At 44.4% G+C, this 19,368-nt stretch overlaps 1 protein-coding gene across 2 annotated transcripts in view; it reads left to right on the top strand.

The window, feature by feature from the left end:
* LOC121845688 (GTPase IMAP family member 7-like) overlaps nt 1–17,038 on the top strand; it is a 35,964-nt gene extending 18,926 nt beyond the window's left edge. Inside the window, exons 2-3 of one of the 2 annotated variants that reach the window (XM_042317463.1) lie at nt 1,918–2,015; nt 16,044–17,038. In XM_042317463.1, coding sequence (XP_042173397.1) covers nt 1,943–2,015; nt 16,044–16,918 — 948 coding nt within the window. In that variant the 5' untranslated portion in view covers nt 1,918–1,942 and the 3' untranslated portion in view covers nt 16,919–17,038. Of the gene's footprint in view, nt 1–1,916; nt 2,016–16,043 lie in introns of both variants that reach the window. The other variant, XM_042317462.1, reaches the window with a different exon arrangement.
* The last annotated feature ends 2,330 nt before the right edge of the window (nt 17,039–19,368 follow it).

Here is a 19,368-nt window from a genome sequence, read left to right as displayed (position 1 = left end):
TCTCAACCACACTGCACACTGCCCTAACCCATCTGGACAAGAGGAATACCTATGTGAGAATGCTGTTCATCGACTACAGCTCGGCATTCAACACCATAGTACCATCCAAGCTCGGTCATCAAGCTCGAGACCCTGGGTCTCGACCCCTGCCCTGTGCAACTGGGTACTGGACTTCCTGACGGGCCGCCCCTGAGGTGGTGAGGGTAGGCAACAACATCTCCTCCCCGCTGATCCTCAACACTGGGGCCCCACAAGGGTGCGTTCTGAGCCCTCTCCTGTACTCCCTGTTCACCCACGACTGCGTGGCCATGCACAGCCCCAACTCAATCATCAAGTTTGGGACGACACAACAGTGGTAGGCTTGATTACCAACAACGACGAGACGGCCTACAGGGAGGAGGTGAGGGCCCTCGGAGTGTGGTGTCAGGAAAATAACCTCACACTCAACGTCAACAAAACTAAGGAGATGATTGTGGACTTCAGGAAACAGCAGAGGGAACACCCCCATCCACATCGATGGAACAGTAGTGGAGAGGGTAGCAAGTTTTAAGTTCCTCGGCATACACATCACAGACAAACTGGATTGGTCCACTCACACAGACAGCATCGTGAGGAAGGCGCAGCAGCGCCTCTTCAACCTCAGGAGGCTGAAGAAATTCGGCTTGTCACCAAAAGCACTCACAAACTTCTACAGATGCACAAGACGAGAGCATCCTGGCGGGCTGTATCACCGCCTGGTATGGCAACTGCACCGCCCTCAACCGTAAGGCTCTCCAGAGGGTAGTGAGGTCTGCACAACGCATCACCGGGGGCAAACTACCTGCCCTCCAGGACACCTACACCACCCGATGCTACAGGAAGGCCATAAAGATCATCAAGGACATCAACCACCCGAGCCACTGCCTGTTCACCCCGCTGCCATCCAGAAGGCGAGGTCAGTACAGTGCATCAAAGCTGGGACCGAGAGACTGAAAAACAGCTTCTATCTCAAGGCCATCAGACTGTTAAACAGCCACCACTAACATTGAGTGGCTACTGCCAACACACTGTCAATGACACTGACTCTACTCCAGCCACTTTAATCATGGGAATCGATGGGAAATGATGTAAATATATCACTAGCCACTTTAAACAATGCTACCTTATATAATGTTACTTACCCTACATTGTTCATCTCATATGCATACGTTGATACTGTACTCTATATCATCGACTGCATCCTTATGTAATACATGTATCACTAGCCACTTTAACTATGCCACTTGGTTTACATACTTATCTCATATGTATATACTGTACTCAATATCATCTACTGTATCTTGCCTATGCTGCTCTGTACCATCACTCATTCATATATCCTTATGTACATATTCTTTATCCCCTTACACTGTGTATGACAGTAGTTTTTTGGAATTGTTAGTTAGATTACTTGCTCGTTATTACTGCATTGTCGGAACTAGAAGCACAAGCATTTCGCTACACTCGCATTAACATCTGCTAACCATGTGTATGTGACAAATAAAATTTGATTTGATTTGACTTAATTATTGTCTGAACTGTTCCTGTCTGTCTACACAGTAGATGTGATGTTTGATGGTAATGGGAACACGACCTCTAACTGGTCTATCTGGTCTTAACAGCAGCAGGCAGGCAACGGTAGAATAATAACCATGTTTAGAATGTCATTTGATACGCCCCATATGAGTACATTGTGTTCACCTGATGTAGGCTACGTTGTTAAGGAATGTACTGTGTTTATCCACAGTTATACAGCATATCACTACTTTTTTATAGTTTATAGTTGAATAGTTTTTAAAATTATTATCTGTAAAAGTAGAAACTTTGCAGAACACTGCATGAGGCACCGAAGAAATGTGGACTTTGTTTTTTGCAATGACGTCATCGTCTGTTTCCAAGTTTTTGATTGGCTGCAGTTTTAGTAATGGAACGAGGAAGAGGAAGGATTCTGTTCCTGTTGACACTCTGTCTGCAAGACTTCACTGGTGAATGCCAAGGTACACACACACACACACACACACACACACACACACACACACACACACACACACACACACACACACACACATACAATACACACACACAATACACACACACACACTTGTTTGTTTGGATCCCATTGTCTTTTCCAGAGGCAGCAGATGATTTTCCTGGGGTCAACAGAAAACACAAAACATGACAAGTAACTAAACACTGATAGACAAGGACAGTCACACAAATAAATAAATAAATATGATTATTATAATAATAATACAATACAAAAAAATGTTTGTTTCTTTGTGTGTCCCTTCACATGTCCTGCCATTCCATGAGAAGATATATATATGTCCTGTTGGGTATATATGGACTTGGGGACTGTGAAGAGACCTCTGGTGGCATGTCCTGTTGGGTATATATGGACTTGGGGACTGTGAAGAGACCTCTGGTGGCATGTCCTGTCCTGACTGGGTATATATGGACTTGGGGACTGTGAAGAGACCTCTGGTGTCCTGTTGGGTATATGGACTTGGGGACTGTGAAGAGACCTCTGGTGGCATGTCCTGTTGGGTATATATTGGGGACTGTGAAGTTAGACCTCTGGTGGCATGACACCCACTCAGTGTTAGCAGTGATGTGCACAGGCAAATCATAGGTTTATTCAAATAAACTCATAGATGTTATGCTGACTTCTCCCCTGTCCTCAGAAGAGAACAAAGGGACAGGATGTAGTGTTATAACCCAACCATAGTCTGTGGTTGACCAGTTAGTTCCTTGCAATAAAACTGGGCCAATGGCAAAAAAACAAGTAACCTATTTCAGTCTCAATGTCTAGACAAATTTCTCCCATGTCTCTGACCCATTGATCAATAATTCCCAATTACAGAAAAAAACACTATTTTTATTGATCATAAGTAATCGATTGACCTCTCGTCCTCTGCGTTGTGTAGTTATCGTAAAATATTCTTACACTCCCCCTAGACCATTTTAAAAAGAAGTATATTTCAAATGTATTTTTGGAAAATAATAGAAAACATTAGCATTAAGCATAAAATCATTCACATTAAACACATTACATTTCTATAAAACACAAAGGACATATTTGTAACGTTCGCCCTGGAAAGAAGGTCACCAAAACGCAGCGTCGTAAGTGTTCATTGTAATTTAATAAATAAACTGAACACTGAAACAACAAAGAGAGTGAACGAAACGAAACAGTTCTGGCTGGTGCAGACACACAAAACAGAAAACAACCCACAACAGACAGGTGGGAAAAGGCTACCTAAGTATGGTTCTCAAGCAGAGACAACGATAAACAGCTGCCTCTGATTGAGCCATACCCGGCCAAACGCACAGTAAAGAAAACATAGAACACCAGACATAGAATGCCCACCACAACTCACTCTCTGACCAAACCAAAATAGAGGCATAAAAAGGATCTCTAAGGTCAGGGCGTGACAATGTTTTACTTGATATTACAATAAGAAATAGATTTCAAACAAAGTTATAGAAAATAAGTATTAACAGGTGTATTGATGATGTCCCTTAGAATTTGAGGAAACTCACACGAAAAAAGAATTGTCTACAAAACAACAATAGTCAATTGTTCTATTGACAAGGTAATCATTCACCAAAGTGACCAGCTCTTCCACACTGGTATCAGTCCAACATAGATAACTATTAGAGATGATTGTAGTATGTACTTCCGGCGCCGACAGAGATGGCCGCCTCGCTTCGCGTTCCTAGGAAACTATGCAGTTTTTTGTTTTTTTACGTGTTATTTCTTACACTAGTACCCCAGGTCATCTTAGGTTTCTTTACATACAGCCGACAAGAACTACTGAATATAAGATCAGCGTCAACTCACCATCAGTACGACCAAGAATATGTTTTTCGCGATGCGGATCCTGAGTTCTGCCTTACAACCAGTGTAACCGAGTGGATCACATGCAGCGACCAAAAAAAAAAAAAAACGACTCAGAAAAAGAGGGAAACGAAGCGGTCTTCTGGTCAGACTCCGGAGACGGGCACATCGTGCACCACTCCCCAGCATTCTTCTTGCCAATGTCCAGTCTCTTGACAACAAGGTTGATGAAATCCGAGCAAGGGTAGCATTCCAGAGGGACATCAGAGACTGTAACGTTCTCTGCTTCACGGAAACATGGCTCACTGGAGAGACGCAATCCGAAGCGGTGCAGCCAGCGGGTTTCTCCACGCATCGCGCGGACAGAAACAAACATCTCTCTGGTAAGAAGACGGGCGGGGCGTATGCCTTATGGCCAACGTGACATGGTGTGATGAAGGAAACATACAGGAACTCAAATCCTTCTGTTCACCTGATTTAGAATTCCTCACAATCAAATGTAGACCGCATTATCTACCAAGAGAATTCTCTTCGATTATAATCACAGCCGTATATATCCCCCAAGCAGACACATCGATGGCTCTGAACGAACTTTATTTAACTCTCTGCAAACTGGAAACGATTTATCCGGAGGCTGCATTCATTGTAGCTGGGGATTTTAACAAGGCTAATCTGAAAACAAGACTCCCTAAATTTTATCAGCATATTGATTGCGCAACCAGGGGTGGAAAGACCCTGGATCATTGTTACTCTAACTTCCGCGACGCATATAAGGCCCTGCCCCGCCCCCTTTCGGAAAAGCTGACCACGACTCCATTTTGTTGATCCCTGCCTACAGACAGAAACTAAAACAAGAAGCTCCCACGCTGAGGTCTGTCCAACGCTGGTCCGACCAAGCTGACTCCACACTCCAAGACTGCTTCCATCACGTGGACTGGGAGATGTTTCGTATTGCGTCAGACAACAACATTGACGAATACGCTGATACGGTGTGCGAGTTCATTAGAACGTGCGTTGAAGATGTCGTTCCCATAGCAACGATTAAAACATTCCCTAACCAGAAACCGTGGATTGATGGCAGCATTCGTGTGAAACTGAAGGCACGAACCACTGCTTTTAATCAGGGCAAGGTGTCTGGTAACATGACTGAATACAAACAGTGCAGCTATTCCCTCCGCAAGGCTATCAAACAAGCTAAGCGCCAGTACAGAGACAAAGTAGAATCTCAATTCAACGGCTCAGACACAAGAGGTATGTGGCAGGGTCTACAGTCAATCACGGACTACAGGAAGAAACCCAGCCCAGTCTCGGACCAGGATGTCTTGCTCCCAGGCAGACTAAATAACTTTTTGCCCGCTTTGAGGACAATACAGTGCCACTGACACGGCCTGCAACGGAATCATGCGGTCTCTCCTTCACTGCAGCCGAAGTGAGTAAGACATTTAAACGTGTTAACCCTCGCAAGGCTGCAGGCCCACGGCATCCCCAGCCGCGCCCTCAGAATGCGCAGACCAGCTGGCCGGTGTGTTTACGGACATATTCAACCAATCCCTATACCAGTCTGCTGTTCCCACATGCTTCAAGAGGGCCACCATTGTTCCTGTTCCCAAGAAAGCTAAGGTAACTGAGCTAAACGACTACCGCCCGTAGCACTCACATCCGTCATCATGAAGTGCTTTGAGAGACTAGTCAAGGACAGACACCCTTGACCCACTCCACTTACCGCCCAAATAGGTCCACACAGCAATCTCAACCACACTGCACACTGCCCTAACCCATCTGGACAAGAGGAATACCTATGTGAGAATGCTGTTCATCGACTACAGCTCGGCATTCAACACCATAGTACCCTCCAAGCTCGTCATCAAGCTCGAGACCCTGGGTCTCGACCCCGCCCTGTGCAACTGGGTACTGGACTTCCTGACGGGCCGCCCCCAGGTGGTGAGGGTAGGCAACAACATCTCCTCCCCGCTGATCCTCAACACTGGGGCCCCACAAGGGTGCTTCTGAGCCCCCTCCTGTACTCCCTGTTCACCCACGACTGCGTGGCCATGCACGCCTCCAACTCAATCATCAAGTTTGCGGACAAACACAACAGTGGTAGGCTTGATTACCAACAACGACGAAACGGCCTACAGGGAGGAGGTGAGGGCCCTAGAACTCAACGTCAACAAAACTAAGGAGATGATTGTGGACTTCAGGAAACAGCAGAGGGAACACCCCCATCCACATCGATGGAACAGTAGTGGAATGCAAGTTTTAAGTTCCTCGGCATACACATCACAGACAAACTGAATTGGTCCATTCACACAGACCAAACGTGAGGAAGGCAGCAGCGCCTCTTCAACCTCAGGAGGCTGAAGAAATTCGGCTTGTCACCAAAAGCACTCACAAACTTCTACAGATGCACAAAATCAAAGCATCCTGGCGGGCTGTATCACCGCCTGGTAAAATAAGTATTAGTGAGGTCTGCAGGTGCCCTCCAGGACACCTACACCACCCGATGCTACAGGAAGGCCATAAAGATCATCAAGGACATCAACCACCCGAGCCACTGCCTGTTCACCCCGCTGTCATCCAGAAGGCGAGGTCAGTCAGGTGCATCAAAGCTGGGACCAGAGACTGAAAAACAGCTTCCTCAAGGCCATCAGACTGTTAAACAGCCACCACTAACATTGAGTGGCTACTGCCAACACACTGTCAATGACACTGACTCTACTCCAGCCACTTTAATCATGGGAATTGATGAAATTATGTAAATATATCACTAGCCACTTTAAACAATGCTACCTTATATAATGTTACTTAACATTGTTCATCTCATATGCATACGTTGATACTGTACTCTATATCATCGACTGCATCTATTGTATCACTAGCCACTTTAACTATGCCACTTGGTTTAACTTATCTCATATGTATATACTGTACTCAATCATCTACTGTATCTTGATGCTGCTCTGTACCAGTACATATTCTTTATCCCCTTACACTGTGTATAAGACAGTAGTTTTTTTTTTTTGAATTGTTAGTTAGATTACTTGCTCGTTATTACTGCATTGTCGGAACTAGATAACTATTAACATCTGAACCATGATGATTTTGATTTGATTTGATTTGATATCTGGGATCTACATCTGTTTATATTAGTTACTGTGCTGTTACTAAGCAGTAATGCATTACGGCAGTGTTACGTTACTACACCTAATACGAAATGCACATGCGCACTGGAATGCCGCGAACTGTAGAGCACGAGGGTTTTTTGGACTAAACGAAAACTAACTGTACTCCCGTCTCCTGCCTGGTCATTTCTCCACAACACAAATATTACAGTGGCGACGAGGTGATTAAACTACATAAACGGACATTGCTTGAAGGGAAGAATGTTGCGTGAGTAATGAAACTCAAAATAATTATGTAATTCGTCAGTTATATTTATTTTCTTTCGCCAGTAGAGAAGGCTAACCACTGCTAGCACTGCTAGTACAGTATTCAGGAGCTGCCAAGTAGCAAGACTATTGGAGTCCAGAATAGCGACACTGCCTTCTGGTGGTTAAATAAAAGAAACTGTCTCATTGAACCCATTGAAATTAGGCGATCTCAGTGGAGAAATATTGGCAAGAAAAAAGGAAGAAGGAACGTAACACAGTGTGCACATTATTACAAATGAGTGCAGTGAATGAAATAATTGCAGAAACTTCTGAAGTGAAGAAGTAGATGAATATTCAGAAAATTAAGGAATATAAAGGAAACTGAACAATTAACTGTGAAAATGGCAACCATTGGTCGAGTACCAGAGTTTGAGGCTACAAAAGAGGATTTTGATTCCTATTTGGAGCGTTTTGAGCGTTGGCTGGCTGCAAATGAAATCAAAGATGGAAAGAAAGCAGACGTATTTCTCAGTGTTTTGGGTCCAACTGAATATGGATTGCTGAAAGGTCTCATTGAACCCATGAAAGCAGTGGAGTTGAACTATGCAGAACTGACTGAAACTCTTTCAAGGTATTTCAAGCCTAAGCCAATTCTCATTGCAGAACGTTTCAGATTTTACCAACGTCACCAGAGTCAAGGGGAAACCGTGGCTGACTACATCCTTGCTTTGAAAAGGCTGGCAAGTACATGTGTGTTTGCAGGATTTCTTGATGATGCTCTCCGAGACAAGTTTGTATGTGGTCTCACAGGTGAAGCATATCACAGAAGGCTCCTGTCAGAGAAGGACCTGACCTTTAAGAAAGCCTGTGATAGAGCACTTGGACTCCAGCTTGCCCACAGGGATACTATTGAGCTATCGGGACATGCAGAACGTCAGAAAGGTGTTCACAAGGTCAGTGATGCACGTGGTGGAAAAAGCTCACAAAGGTCACACTTTTTTCAGTCCCGTCCTCAAGGTTACACAAGAACAAAGCAGCCCACATCTCAAAGGTCTAAGCCAAGTTGCTACAGATGTGGGGGAGATAATCATCAGCACAGTGAATGTCGATTCCATAATGAAAAGTGCCACAATTGTGGAAAGGTTGGACATTTACAGAGAGTGTGTAAAGCCTCGAAACGCACAGCAAGAGCGCACAAAGTGTCAGACGCAGCACAAGAAGAGGAAGGTACAACTGAAACAGTATTGGAACTGTTCACAGTGTACACAGCTCAACAACTAAAAGATGGAATCTATCTCAACATGGAGTTAGCGGGAAAACAGGTTAAAATGCAGCTGGACACCAGAGCGTCTGTATCTCTGGTTCCAGAGAGACTCTACAAAGAAAAACTGAAAGAGTGCCCTCTTCATCCGCCTTTCTTCATACACTGGTGACACTATTCCTGTGTTAGGGCAGATCCAGGTACCAGTCCGGTATGAGGCAAAGAAGTGGACGCTACCGCTTGTCATTGTTAAAGGAGAAAAATCAGCCTTGCTAGGCAGAAACTGGCTACAAAAGATCAAACCAGTGAGTCAGGCTACACTCACTAACATGCTGGAGACGCACAAATATCTTTTCAAAGATGGCTATGGTGAAATACAAGACTTCACAGCAAAAGTCAGAGTGCAAGAAGGAACCAAGCCTATCTTTCACAAACCACGTCCAGTTCCCTATGCTCTTAAGGAAGCAGTAGAGAAGGAACTGGACCGCCTACAGAAGAATAACATAATCATGAAAGTAGCGAGGAGCGACTGGGCCGCTCCGATTGTTGTAGTCCCAAAGAAAGACAAGACCATCAGAATGTGTGGTGACTACAAGGTCACAGTAAATCGCTGCATACTACCAGAGGAATATCCACTACCAAACGCTGAAGATCTGTTTGCCACTCTAGCTGGTGGGAAGGTTTTCAGTAAGCTGGACCTGGCATTCGCTTATCAGCAACTGAAGCTGGATCCGGATTCAGAACAGTATCTGACCATCAATACACACAAGGGGCTATTCAGATTCAATCGCTTGGCCTATGGAATCTCGACAGCTCCAGCGATATTCCAACAAACAATGGATCAGATCTTGGACGGTATAGACCATGTTGTGTGCTTCATGGACGACATCCTCGTGTCAGCACCAACCATTGGAGAGCACCTTGTAGTGCTGGACAAAGTGATGTCAAGACTGGAGAAATATGGAGTGAGAATGAAACGCAGCAAGTGTGAGTTCCTCCAGGACTCCGTGGAGTATCTCGGATACAAGATTGATGCACAAGGCCTGCACCCAACCAACAGCAAGGTGGAAGCAATCGTAAACGCTCCAGCACCCACAAATATCTCAGAGCTGAGGTCATTTTTGGGGCTCCTGAACTTTTACGGAAAGTTTGTGGCAAACTTGTCCACATTGTTGCATCCGCTTCACCAACTGCTGCAGGCCGATACAAAGTGGAATTGGTCCCCACAATGCGAAGAAGCATTCAAGACTTGCAAACAGCGTCTGCTAAAGAGCAAGTGGCTTGCCCACTATAACACAGAGATGAAGCTGAGATTCGCGTGTGATGCATCTCCATACGGAGTAGGAGCCGTCATCTCACATGTTCTACCGTCAGGTGAAGAACACCCTATTGCATTTGCATCACGGACTCTGTCACCAAGTGAGAAAAATTATGCTCAAATTGAGAAGGAAGCCCTGAGCATAATATTCGGAGTGAAGAAGTTTCACAAATACCTCTACGGAAGGAAGTTCCAACTGCTGACAGATCACAAGCCTCTGTTGGCCATCCTTGGACCAAAATCAGCTATACCAACCCTTGCTGCACTTCGAATGCAACGTTGGGCTCTGATATTGTTAGCCTACGACTACGAGATTGAGTACAGACGATCCAGTGATCACGCAAATGCCGATGCACTATCAAGACTACCGTGCAATAGTGACTCTGACAGTGAAGATGATAGAGCAGTCTTCCAGATCTCTCTCATTGATGAACTGCCCATATCTGCTTCTGACATAGCAGAGGAAACAAGGAAAGACCCAGTGCTTTCCAAAGTCTTGGACTTAACATTAGGCGGTTGGCCAACCTTCGTAAATGACGATAACCTTCGTCCATTCATCGACAAGAAAGACCAGTTGTCCACTGATCAAGGGTGTGTTCTGTGGGGATCAAGGGTGGTGGTACCTCACAAATTCCAGAGGAGACTCCTATCTGACCTGCATGAGGGACATCCAGGGATCACTCGAATGAAAGCACTCGCTCGCAGTTATCTGTGGTGGCCTGGACTGGATCAGGACATTCAACAGCATGTAGGCCACTGCTCACCTTGTGAAGCTGTTCGCAACAAGCCTGCTGCTGCACCTCTTCATCCATGGTCCTGGGCTGCTACACCTTGGGAACGCATCCATGTGGATTACGCCGAAATTGACACGCAACATTTACTTGTTGTTGTCGATGTCCATTCCAAGTGGATGGAAGTGTTCCCTACTCAACTGACCACAGCTGAGAAGACCATCAATCTTCTCAGACACCTGTTTGCATCCTTTGGACTAGTCAAGGAGCTCGTATCGGACAATGCCCCCCCGTTCACGTCAAACGATTTTGAAATGTTTCTCAAGAACAACGGAGTAAGGCACATCCTGTCACCACCTTACCATCCGGCATCAAACGGAGCAGCGGAGAGAGCAAACCTTTAAGAAGGCCTGGACTAGACTCCAGGTTCAGTCTGTGCCCATCCACCAAAGGCTTCCCCGGTTCCTGTTTACTTACCGTAACACCCCACACACAGTAACGGAATGTACACCAGCTGAACTGTTTCTGAAACGCCAACCACGTACCCGCCTGACATTGTTGAAACCAGACTTGTCAAGCACTGTGGCAAAGCACCAGCTACAGCAGAAGAAAGCTCATGACAGACACTCAAAGACTGTCAGAGAATTCAAAGAGGAAGAGAGGGTGATGGTACGTGATTTCAGACACCCCAAGCGCCTGTGGAACTCAGGTGTGATCTTGCAACGCAGAGGACCTTTGACTTACCAAGTCCAAATTGGTCATCGCCAGGTCAACGTTCATGTGGATCATCTGCTACGGTCCAACACCCCAGCAGAGACATGCCGAGAGAACAAGAACAATAACGACCCCCAGGACTATTCTTCTGACTGTGGACGTACGGGAGAGACAGAGCCTGACCTTCCACCCGAACCTGGCCCACCACAGGAAGCCCAGGAGGAGTGGAGATATCCTATTCGACAGCGAAGGGCACCTCAAAAGCTTGACCTGTGAGTTGAGCTGGTTAAAGAGGTAACGGACAGTAAAACAAACACTTTAATATGTCCTAGATAAAAGGAAAGAAAAAGGACATTACCTGGGTTAGTTATTAGGACACAAACTCCATCTTCGGGGTGGAATAATCCCCTGGATTTGTGCTGGGCTCTGAAAAGTCTGCTTCAACCCAGTAGTTGAAAAATGTTTAAGAATGCATTGTTCAGATATTGCATTAGTAGTTACCTAACATATTTACCTTGTTCTCTGGGAGTTAAACACTATGGGGGAGGAGTGTAGTATCTGGGATCTACATCTGTTTATATTAGTTACTGTGCTGTTACTAAGCAGTAATGCATTACGGCAGTGTTACGTTACTACACCTAATAGGATATACACATGCGCACTGGAATGCCGCGAACTGTAGAGCACGAGGGGTTTTTGGACTACACGAAAACTAACTGTACTCCCGTCTCCTGCCTGGTCATTTCTCCACAACACAAATATTACAATGATGTTCTGACAGTGTGCCGGTAGTGAGGAAATCTTCTTCCGTTCCACTGGTTGATAAGGACGTCTCTAATGAACACTTCACCGGTGATCTTGTATCATTTCAGGTACAGTCGTTGGGTCAAGGGATATTGCTGCAACTTCCGGCGTTAGATTCTCGTAACCTGTAACGAAGGAAACAATAATGAAAGTAACGTCCTGGTTTCAAGAGAAATGTATATTTCACATAGAGTAAGCATGTCCCGATTTTCATGAAAACGTTAGACATTTCACCTAGATTTCCCTAATATGACGACTGCGGAGTACAACATATACAACATAGAAGCTTATCAGGTTCTGATCATCTTAGTATACTTCTTCACCTGAGATTGTCCCCCGATTGCTAATCAATCAGTTCTTTATTCTCCAGTCTCCGCTTTGTCATCAACATGGAAAACCTTGCAATGAGTGACATGTATCCATTGGGATTTTCCCTGGACTTTCACTGCTGACCTTATTATGAGCAACACTTGATAATGACCTTCCCATTCTGGCCCTATTGTCTCTGTTACATGTGGTTGTTACCATCACCCACTGTCCTGGTACTACGTCACGTCCCCCTTTAGGAGTTATTCCCCACATCTCTGTTACATGTGTTTGTTACCATCACCCACTGTCCTGGTACTACGTCACGTCCCCCTTCAGGAGTTATTCCCCAGTTACATGTCTCACCCACTGTCTCTTTTTACTTGTCTGTCTGATTTCTCCAATCAGAATTTTAGCTGTGTTTTGTGCGTTTCCGTTCTCAGTAGGGTGGGCTTCAACTCATCGTGAGAAACGATCAACAATGACCAGCACATCTTCCTGTCCTTTACATTTGGGCAGCGTATTGTAGTCAAGCTGTAGATGTCTGCAGGGTCCTGGAGGGGCTCGTCGTATCTGTACTTTCACACGTCTCTTGGTGTTTTCCATACAAACTTGCAATTTGCCACAACAGCCTCAGACTCTTTCCGCACACCAGGATTTCACCATTTGCCCACAAAACGATAAACTATCTTGTCCACACCAATGTGTCCCAAATAGAGGTCGATGGCCTATTAATTAGGGTCGATTTCAAGTTTTCATAAAAATCGGTAATCGGCATTTTTGGACGCCGATTATGGACGATTACATTGATCTCCACGAGGAGACTGAGTGGCAGCCTGACCACCTGTTACGTGAGTGCAGCAAGGAGCCACGGTAAGATGCTAGCTAACATTAAACTATCTTAGAAAAAACAATCAAACTTAACATAATCACTAGTTAACAGCCGGTTTATTATGTTGATTGTTTCTGTCCAGTCGTGACAGCCTGTCGATGATGTCGTCGTAGTTTTGTCTTTCCCAGTCCATAGTTGTGGAAACAAAAGTTTTTCACTGCTGGGTGATTACACTCAATTCCTCCAAAAATGGGACACCTTCATCTTCCATGTTGGGTAACCTACTGTGTCTAACCACCTCTGCTCTAAACCTTGGAGGAGACAGGAGACAGGGCAATACATCAGGAGACGTAGAGGAGGCCGTAGGAGGGCAACAACCCAGCAGCAGGACCGCTACCTCCACCTTTGTGCAAGGAGGAGCAGGAGGAGCACTGCCAGAGCCCTGCAAAATGACCTCCAGCAGGCCACAAATGTGCATGTGTCTGCTCAAACGGTCAGAAACAGACTCCATGAAGGTGGTATGAGGGCCCGATGTCCACAGGTGGGGGTTGTGCTTACAGCCCAACACCGTGCAGGACGTTTGGCATTTGCCAGAGAACACCAAGATTGGCAAATCCGCCACTGGCACCCTGTGCTCTTCACAGATGAAAGCAGGTTCACACTGAGCACATGTGACAGAGTCTGGAGTTGCCATGGAGAATGTTCTGCTGCCTGCAACATCCTCCAGCATGACCAGTTAGGCGGTGGGTCAGTCATGGTGTGGGGTGGCATTTCTTTGGGGGGCCGCACAGCCCTCCATGTGCTCGCCAGAGGTAGCCTGACTGCCATTAGGTACCAAGAAGAGATCCTCAGACCCCTTGTGAGACCATATGCTGGTGTGGTTGGCCCTGGGTTCCTCCTAATGCAAGACAATGCTAGACCTCATGTGGCTGGAGTGTGTCAGCAGTTCCTGCAAGAGGAAGGCATTGATGCTATGGACTGGCCCGCCCGTTCCCCAGACCTGAATCCAATTGAGCACATCTGAGACATCATGTCTCGCTCCATCCACCAACGCGTTGCACCACAGACTGTCCAGGAGTTGGCGGATGCTTTAGTCCAGGTCTGGGAGGAGGTCCCTCAGGAAACCATCTGCCACCTCATCAGGAGCATGCCCAGGCGTTGTAGGGAGGTCATACAGGCACGTGGAGGCCACACACACTACTGAGCCTCATTTTGACTTGTTTTAAGGACATTACATCAAAGTTGGATCAGCCTGCAGTGTGGTTTTCCACTTTAATTTTGAGTGTGACTCCAAATCCAGACCTCCATGGGTTGATACATTTGATTTCCATTGATAATTTTTGTGTGATTTTGTTGTCAGCACATTCAACTATGTAAAGAAAAAAGTATTTCATAAGAATATTTCATTCATTCAGATCTAGGATGTTATTTTAGTGTTCCCTTTATTTTTTTGAGCAGTGTATATATTTATAACCTCTTATTTTTCAAAACTGTAGGGCCTGGTTACCCATAAAACTTGTGTTCACTTCAAAAGCTTGTTGAAGTCTTTCATTACCCACGTGTCAAAAATTGCTACTCAACTAGCAACTCACTTCTTTGCAAAAAGGTTTCACAAAAAGGACTCAAACCTTTTTAATAGAGGACTAGAGATTTAACAAACCTGCAACAGTGCAAACAAAGGACTATACCTTATACATCACAGATACGTATCACTCATTGCATGCACTTATTTTATCCTGATTTGGTTCTTTTAAATGATATACCACTGCTGGCTTGCTTCTGAAGCTAAGCAGGGTTGGTCCTGGTCAGTCCCTGGATGGGAGACCAGACGCTGCTGAAGTGGTGTTGGAGGACCAATAGGTCCCACTCTTTCCTCTGGTCTAAAAAAATATCCCAATGTCCCAGGGCAGTGATTGGGGACGCTGCCCTGTGTAGGGTGCCGTCTTTCGGATGGGACGTTAAACGGGTGTCCTGACTCTCTGAGGTCATTAAAGATACCTTGGCACTTATCGTAGGAGTAGGGGTGTTAACCCCGGTGTCCTGGCTAAATTCTCAAGCTGTCCCTCATACCATCATGATCACCTAATCATTACCAGCTAACAGTAGGCTCATTCATCCCCCTCCTCTCCCCTGCAACGATTCCCCAGGTCGTTGCTGTAAATGAGAACGTGTTCTCAGACAACTTGGTTAACTTGAAAACCTGGTAAAATAAAAGGAATAAAAAGAAATCGGTCTGGACTCACCCAGCAATATGTTAGCAGTCAATCAGGAAATTAACAGTTGAATCCAATGGGCTCAAAACTCTCTCTCTCTCTCTTCTTTTCCCCTGGATCAATACACAGTTCAGTCTTTCCTTGTTGTTGGACCAATTCATCTGGGTCACGGCACCAAGTGTTAGCAATTGATGTTACTCTTCAATAACACAGACCCCAAAGCAAATGAGGGGGAGAAAAATAAGTTTATTCAAAGAGGACAAATCATATATGTTTTGCTGAGAGGTAGATGTTCATTCTCCCCTGTCCTCAGTGATTCTCTCCTCCGTGATTCTTTCCACAGAACAAAGGGACAGGATGTAGTTGTATAAACCTACCCTAGCCTACAGTTGACCAATTATAATTCCTTGCTATAAAATTGGGCCAATGGCCTATTTCAGGCTCAATGTCGAGACAAATTCCTCCCATGTCTCTGACCCATTGATAAATAATCCCCTATTACAGAAAAAACATTATTTCCATTGATCGTTGGAACTCTATTGACGTCTAGTCCTCTTGATCTTTAGTCCTTTGTGTTGTGCATTTATCTTAACATATTATTGCAAAATCAATCATTTCTTGTTTGTTTCCACAGTTTCAGGGCAGCCCTCTAACCTGAAGATAGTTCTGCTGGGGAAGACTGGATCAGGGAAGAGTGCAACAGGAAACACCATCCTGGGGAGAGAGGTGTTTAAAGTGGAGGCTTCTCCAGTGTCTGTGACTGCACAGAGTGAGAAACGGAGTGGAGTGGTGGATGGGAGGAAGATTGATGTCATCGACACCCCGGGACTCTATGACACAACAATGTCTAAAGAAGAGATGAAAAGTGAAATAGTCAGGTGTATAGAAATGTCAGTCCCAGGACCCCACGCCTTCCTGCTGGTGATCAGACTGGGGAGGTTCACAAAGGAGGAGAGGAACACTGTGAAGTGGATCCAGGAGAACTTTGGAGAAGAAGCCTCAATGTACACCATCTTGCTGTTCACACATGGAGATCACGTGGAGGGTAAATCAGTGGAGGAGTTTCTGGCTGAGAGCAAAGAGTTACGGAAACTCATCAATATCTGTGGGGGCAGATATCACTCCCTAATCAATGACAAGAGAGAAGACAACACTCAGGTCCCAGAGCTGCTGAAGAAGATCGAGGAGATGGTGAAGAAGAATGGAGGACAACACTACACCAATGAGATGTACCAGGAGGCCCAGATGAAGATCGAAGAGGAGGAGGAGAGGAAGAGACAGGAGAAGAAGGAGAGAGACAGAGAGAGGAGACAGGAGGAGGAAGAAAGAAGAAGAAGAGAAGAGAAATTGAATGAGTGCAAGTGGTCAGCGTTTGCCAGTATGGCTGCATTGGGGTTGGGAGCCATGTTCAGCTCTCCATGGTCGTTAACAGCTGGGGCTGCATTAGCCACTGTTAAAGGCTATCAGTGCATGGACACCTATTTCACCTCAGAAGACCAGGAGAAATAAGATTTCCACATCCACCATCTCAGATTGTTTTGAAATTAAGATGAATTATTGTGTTATATAATATAAATAGAATTTGATCTCTGAGAAATTAATAAATAAATTACATTTATTGTGCCCAAATTTGACATGTTAATTGATAGGATTCATATACTATTCAATAAATATAGTACCCAACATCTGATCTGGATCCATTTTCCCCAACAATGACTAAGAACAAAGAATGGTCAAAAGCCTCAGATCAGATGTTGGGTATTATTTCACACTAATGACTTGTTATCTGGAGGGCGGCCATTTGCATTCCAAGATTTGGAAGATACAGACACATTACCAGATACACACACATTACCAGATACATACACATTACCAGATACATCAGATACAGACACATTACCAGGTACACACACATTACCAGATACATACACATTACCAGATACATCAGATACATACACATTACCAGATACACACACATTACCAGATACACACACATTACCAGATACACACACATTACCAGATTCACACACATTACCAGATACACACACATTACCAGATACATACACATTACCAGATACACACACATTACCAGGCAACTCTTTTTGTTTATATTTACAACTCAGGTCAGGTATGGTGGCCTGTAGAGTCCCTTGGGAAACCCAACTACCAAACCATCCAATGATGGGATTTATAAATAAATGATCTGGGCTTCTGAAAGGACTGATCTCTATAACATACGTGTTATATATGCTAACTTCTGAAAGGACTGATCTCTATAACATACGTGTTATATATGCTAACTTCTGAAAGGACTGATCTCTATAACATACGCGCTATATATGCTAACTTCTGAAAGGACTGATCTCTATAACATACGTGCTATATATGTTAACTTCTGAAAGGACTGATCTCTATAACATACGTGCTATATATGCTAACTTCTGAAAGGACTGATCTCTATAACATACGTGCTATATATGTTAACTTCTGAAAGGACTGATCTCTATAACATACGTGCTATATATAATATGTTAACTTCTGCTATGCTAACTAACTCTGAAAGGACTGATCTCTATAACATACATGCTATATATGTTAACTTCTGAAAGGACTGATCTCTATAACATACATGCTATGCTAACTTCTGAAAGGACTGATCTCTATAACATACGTGCTATATATGCTAACTTCTGAAAGGACTGATCTCTATAACATACGTGCTATATATGCTAACTTCTGAAAGGACTGATCTCTATAACATACGTGCTATATATGCTAACTTCTGAAAGGACTGATCTCTATAACATACGTGCTATATATGCTAACTTCTGAAAGGACTGATCTCTATAACATATGTGCTATATATGCTAACTTCTGAAAGGACTGATCTCTATAACATACATGCTATGCTAACTTCTGTAAAGTGGTAAAACATTTTAAACAACCCCCCTCCCTTGTTGTGCCAGCAGATTTTGACCGCCTCTGGTCCCATACTAGACGACATTTACATAATAACCATTTTGCTTCAATTATTAGAAAGGATAATATCTGAAAATGCATATCATTCTACTATAGAGTCTCCTGGTCACATGACCTTGTAGAGAACGATACACTAACAGACTCACAGACTTTATCTTCATTTCCCCTTTTAATGTCTATGATGTATTAAGTGCTAAGTTAAAGAGTTGAAGAAAAAACTAAAAATATCCGTAGCTGATTCACATAATCTCTTTTTACTCTCTGCACCACATATCACAGAACCATTGACCGATGTATTTTAACTTGACAGTTGTTTCTGGTGGTGTCCTTATGATCTGTAAAGCAGGACATGTCCTCCCCCTACATAAAGGAGGACATCCTTCTGACTTACATAACTACCGAACAATTTGAAAATGATCTTGCCTTCACAAAGTACTATAATCCCTGGCCAACTGTCAACTTCTTAATGTGAACCAAGCAGGTTTTAGAATCCCATCTATTCTTAATGTGAACCAATCAGGTTTTAGAATCCCATCTATTCTTAATGTGAACCAATCAGGTTTTAGAATCCCATCTATTCTTAATGTGAACCAATCAGGTTTTAGAATCCCATCTATTCTTAATGTGAACCAATCAGGTTTTCTATTCTTAGAATCCCATCTATTCTTAATGTGAACCAATCAGGTTTTAGAATCCCATCTATTCTTAATGTGAACCAATCAGGTTTTAGACCTGGACAGAGCACAGAGCACAACATTCCTTGCATCTTGTTTCCCTGGAGCCTCTAGTGCAGGTTAGGACTCTGGTGTTGAATTATTTCAATGAAGATTGTATTTTACCCCTTTTTTTCTCCACATTTTCGATCTCGTCTCATCGCTGCAACTCCCCAATGGGCTCGGGAGGCGAAGGTTGAGTCATGTGTCCTCTGAAACATGACCCACCAAACCGCGCTTCTTAACACCCGGAAGCCAGCCGCACCA

Source organism: Oncorhynchus tshawytscha, unplaced genomic scaffold (genome assembly GCF_018296145.1).
Source record: "Oncorhynchus tshawytscha isolate Ot180627B unplaced genomic scaffold, Otsh_v2.0 Un_scaffold_5493_pilon_pilon, whole genome shotgun sequence".
NCBI classification, from domain to species: domain Eukaryota; kingdom Metazoa; phylum Chordata; class Actinopteri; order Salmoniformes; family Salmonidae; genus Oncorhynchus; species Oncorhynchus tshawytscha.
Note: the sequence above shows the minus strand (reverse complement) of the source record. Positions and strands in the feature narration are given on the sequence as shown.